This window comes from Nicotiana tabacum, chromosome 9 (assembly GCF_000715075.1).
Source record: "Nicotiana tabacum cultivar K326 chromosome 9, ASM71507v2, whole genome shotgun sequence".
Taxonomy (NCBI): Eukaryota; Viridiplantae; Streptophyta; class Magnoliopsida; order Solanales; family Solanaceae; genus Nicotiana; species Nicotiana tabacum.
Window position 1 is genome coordinate 83117102 of NC_134088.1, and position 5125 is coordinate 83122226.

Below are 5125 nucleotides of genomic sequence, written 5' to 3' on the forward strand. Positions count from 1 at the left end.
TCTTCTGTTGTACTTAGAGGCTCCGTAGACAGGTTATGGGTGGTGTTTGATGTTGGGAATTAAACTAGTAAGTATTGGTATTTGGGCAAACATGTTTTTCATCATATCTATAAATTTGTAATATTTTGGAAATCATAAATGAATATCCTTTAGTAATAGAAAAAGATTGTGGAACACTTGACTCTACACTTACTCTTCTCATGTCTATCACTTGTACTGATTCGTGTAGTGTTAATGGGCAAGGTTGGGTAGAAAGCATCTAGCAAACTTGCTTAACCGGGGTATCTCGATTAAGCGCCGGCCGCGCTCACCGAGGTCGGGATGTGACACTTTCTTATTGTCTTTATTTTAGAAAGAAAAAAATAATAATAAAATCAATTTATATATGCATTGCATGAACTGGATCTTGTAATAGTCAGAATTGCCATTTTCAAAAAACATCTCTCAGCTATCCTTTCCTTTGGTTCTTTCAACTATCCCTTTCTTTAGTTCCAGCCGAATGCATGAATTAGAAAAGAGCAACTTCTTCCTATTCTCAAAACCTGCGTCCACCTCCCATATGTATAAACTGACAAACTGGTTATAGTCATATCCTAACAAATAACTGCATCAAGCTTCTAATTGTTAATACAGTAAGGGAGATTGAATTTATTATTCCATCCTCTTAACTTCTGATACAGGCCTCAAACCAAGGCAAATACATTTACATAACAAAAAAAACATCTAGCTATTTACATAGTAATAAGCTATATGACCTCTCTCAAAATACCATTTGATATATATTCTAGGAAGCCAATATCCACAATACTCTTCTCTGATGCAGGATGTTCGTTAGGCTTTTTATTCTCAAAACAATATACAGGCGCCTGCCATTTTGCATCCTCCAGAGCTGCTCCCACTTCAAACGTCATGACATGAATAGACCTTCCTGCAACATTACACGAGCATCCTTTATAAAGAGCATCATAACAATGAGATATCAATCTTGCAACAAGATATTTTTTGCATAGGTTTGTAAACAAAGCTTGTGAAAGGTGAAGTAGAATAGGAAGAAAGAACTCGGAACTTATCAACAAAAAAGAGGAAGAAGAAAAGCTCAGAACTTTCCAGAAAGCCTTTGGTAGTTGTACATTGACGATTGAATTCAGAAAGCTAGTTAAACATTATAGATCAGGCCATGAATACATCAGTGGCAAAAAAAAAGATTAGATTTGACCTCATTTGAAGTTTAGACTTTAGAGCCAAAAATTAGTTTTCGGCGACTCTCTTTAGTCCTGATGTAGCTCAACCAAATGCAGATGTTATTTTATCTGGTCAACTTCTTGCACTAATCCATAACCGTTGTGATGTTATTTTATCTGGTCAACTTCTCGCGACTAATCCATGACTGCTGTTGGTCTGTCGGGTCATTTTTAGCTTAATGAAGTTATGGCTTCACGGCATTTGATTATGATACTATATAGAGCTGGTTTAGTTAAGATATAAAAAACATTTCAAGAACAAGAATGTTCTAATTTCCTTTCTAATTTCCTTTTGTAATTATCTTAATCATATCCCATTTGGCTCTGTTTTCCTCTATTTATCTCCTTTTACAGAGACAAACTGTAATTAGAAGGCATTGCAACAAGATATGGTATGGTAGTTCAGCTAGAAGATCTACTTCTGCTTTGACTTTAGCCATGCCAGGACACAACCTCTCTCTCGTAGCCTTATCAATGCCAGGGGCTTGCCTACTGCTGACACAATCGAATATGGAGGACCCCTTGCAAACAGGTTCTAGCCTCTGGGGAAGGTTTGGTAAGGAGATCCATGTTGCGGCAATAGAAGTCTCTTCTGACTGATCAAACCATGGTGACCAACAGAACAATTTCAGTTGGTAAGAGATATCATCAAAGACAATGGTAACAGAAGTTCGAAAACAGATTAATGAAATCTTCATGGAGTGTTCAACGAATTAGGATGATCCATCAGATCCGAGTAGCCAATGTAACATTTTCCTTTCCCAGTACCGGATTCCCCTGAAGTAGTGTATATGGTTTCATTATAGTTGCACACTCGAAGCAGCAACGGAGTAGTAGGCTGGAGGAGTGGCTGTTCTATATAGCTTTGGAACTTACTATTTGTTTTCTTTGTTGATGGTTCCTCTCTAATTTGGGTAACTTTCTGATAAGTTGGAGAGCAGGAGTAAGAGTAAGTAAGTTTTTAAATCTTTGATTTCACAAATAATGGAGTATGGCAGTTGTATTAAAAATTTATTTATATTGCTATCCTTATTATTTTACTGGTGAAAGAATTACCATGGCATGATGATGGCAATCACATGCAAGCAGAAGAAGCAACTTCCAAGGAATCGACAGCAACAATATGGGTCCGAAATAAGAGTGACTAATGTGTTGGGTGTAGGTATTACAGGCTTTGAGGAAGAAAGAATGAAGCTACAGCTTAAAATGGATAAAAGGAGAACAGAGAAGAGGGGAAAGTTAGTTGCAGCTAGTCAGACCCCAATCAAGCAGAAAAGGAAGAACGGAAGTGGAGAAACCTAAATGTCATATCAACTACGAAAGGTCAGGAATCAACAGCAAAAGCAGGAAACAGAACTCATTTGTAATCAGATGAATTTCAAGACGGCAAGCTGGAATGTCAGCGGACTAAACAACAGGGAAAAAATAAGTATTGTCTATATGTTTGTTAATACAAAAATGGAAGGCACATATTTTATGCTTACAGGAGACCAAGATGGAGGTCTATTCGGAAAGAGATGACAGACAAACTTGGACCAGCAGAGGGAATGATTTTTCTATATTAGAAGCTAATGGGAACAATGAGGGTATTCTGATACTTCGGACATGAGAATATGGTGGAAAATTGAAGTTCTAAAAGGTTCACATTCAATTTCAGTGATCTTTTCAGACTGTTCTAACACATTCAGTTGGTGTCTCACAAGTGCATATGCTCCAAACAGAAGAATAGAAAGAATTGAAGTGTGGGAAGAGGTAGCAGCTGTTAAAGGACTTTGGATGGACCATGGGTTGTTTGTGGAGATTTCAATGTGACGTTATATGCAACTGAAAGAAGTAATAATCAGAGAGTCGCTAGAGGCATGTTGGAATTCTCGGATTTCATAGAAAATCTTGAGTTGATAGACCCACCATTAGAAGGGGTAGATTCACATGGGCAAAATGAACGTCTAGGTGAACAGCATCAAGAATAGACAGATTTTTGCTTTCTTTGGAAAGGGGTGATGCTTTCAGGTTCATTAAACAATCAGCACTGCCCAAGCTCATCTCGGATCACAATCCATTATTGCTTCAAAGTGAAAAGTGAATAACTAGAACAGCTTCAATGTAACGGGAAGACCTGACTACACCATGACAAATGTATATGAAGTTGATATTCCGATAGAATACCTCAACTCCTTACAAGTGCAATAAGATTTTAAGTTTAAGCTTTTTGTATTGCACCCCTGAATGCACCTACTTGGTGATGTTTTTATAATACTTACTTTACATTGATAAATAAAAAAGAGTTAAACGTCATTATTGAATAACAATGCAATTTTGTCTATATTGGTATCCTTATTGTTTTAATAATTTATTTATATTTATATTGTTATATCCTAGAAACAATCTAGCAGGGCAGTTGGTCTACTAATCAGTTCTTTCTTACTTTCTCATGTGCAATGATGAATTGAGAGTAGAATACTCCTTCCTGGCAATAACGAAGTTCAATAGGCATAATCGAATAACCTTTAGACAAAAAGCGGAATCCTACTTCTAGAAATAAGTAACAATATGCCACTCAGGATACTAATAAATGTCACTCCTTAGTAGTAAAACGGAAAGCCCAGAACCAGTTTAATTAATATGGATTTAACTCATTTAAGTAAAATACTGTTGACAGTATAAAATTTGTTTTACGCTATCAATAGTTATATCAGTTTAATTACAATTTTGCTAGGTAATCAATTAATGCTTATAAGGGGGTTCAGGGGATGTACCGGTATAGAAAACCCAATGGACGGGTCTCTTGGTGACGACATCTTCGTAATACCAAATGAAATCAACCTTCTGCCACACATTACACAGAAATCCGTCGAAGGAACGCTGACCGAGGTAAGTAGCTCCGTCAAGCCAATTAGGTCTGAGAATCCCAACATCAAGCTGAGCGGAACGACACTCCTTATTGTCGTCTAAGGTGTAGAAGAAACTGGTGCCGTTATTCCATTCGAGGTCGTAGAGAAGTTTCCCTAGCTGGTTCTGGATAATGTTGAAGTTGCGGCCGTTGGTCCAATCGTACCAAAGGTCAATTAGGCTTAAAGATCCGCTGTAGTTAACGAAGAGTAGTGAGTGGAATTGGTGAGGCCATGGGGCTGGCTTCGGCGCTGACGACTCTGCCGAGGAACATACATGAATTAAGCCACTGGAATAATTAGAAATCCATATTGCGGCAACGACAACTAGTACGAACGATACACTCCTCATGCTCACTGAAATGGCCTTAAAAGTCGATGGTGATTGTCTGTTCTTCACCTTCTCAACTGCATACTTATCATCTTATGAAATGATAAGACTCAATGTTGATAAAAACTCCCTCAACTCAGGGTAAATTACAGTTAGCTCTTTGCACTTTAGCATTACCGCAGAAACTACTTAAAATTTTAGAAGAGATGTACAAATATTGCCCTTATACCTAATTAGATTAAGAGCTTGTCTGGAACACTGTTTTAAAAGGCGTGGGCGTAAGGCGATACGTTTTACGTATGCCTCAACGAGGTATTTTATATATGCGTCAACGAGGCGTAAGCCCCATGAGTATTCAATGTTTAATATTTCATAAAATAATACAATTAGAATAAATATTTTTAAATAGGTAAAATTATATAAAAGTTGAAGAAAATTATAAATAAGTGAAAAATATATATAGATGTGCTCCATCCGCACAAAAAAAACTAGTCAACACAATCCATTATACGCTGCTTACAAGCATAAGTAACTTGAGTCAAAAAGAATAAAGTTTTCTACATGGAGGAACAAAAAGGATGATGAGCCTCCAATTTGAACTTTTAATTTGTTGCTATGGAGGAGAATAAGTTTTTTTTGTATTTGCAAAAAAAAATATTGATTGT

At 36.8% G+C, this 5125-nt stretch overlaps 1 protein-coding gene across 1 annotated transcript; it reads right to left on the reverse strand.

Annotated features, from left to right (window-relative positions):
- Positions 1–627: 627 nt before the first annotated feature.
- On the reverse strand, positions 628–4601 carry LOC107765693 (uncharacterized protein At4g14100). The gene is made up of 2 exons (XM_016584367.2): positions 3998–4601; positions 628–928 (listed from the first exon to the last, which is right to left on the reverse strand). The coding sequence occupies exons 1-2, from the start codon at positions 4479–4481 to the stop codon at positions 747–749; spliced, it is 666 nt and encodes a 221-aa protein (XP_016439853.1). The 5' UTR covers positions 4482–4601; the 3' UTR covers positions 628–746.
- Between the last annotated feature and the right edge of the window lie 524 nt (positions 4602–5125).

Excerpts from the sequence above, each read along its gene's own strand:
- LOC107765693 (XM_016584367.2), bottom strand. The coding sequence starts at position 4,481 with ATGAGGAGTGTATCGTTCGTACTAGTTGTCGTTGCCGCAATATGGATT. Across the intron at positions 929-3,997 it reads CCATTGGGTTTTCTATACCG|GAAGGTCTATTCATGTCATG; the intron begins GTACATCCCCTG and ends GTAATGTTGCAG.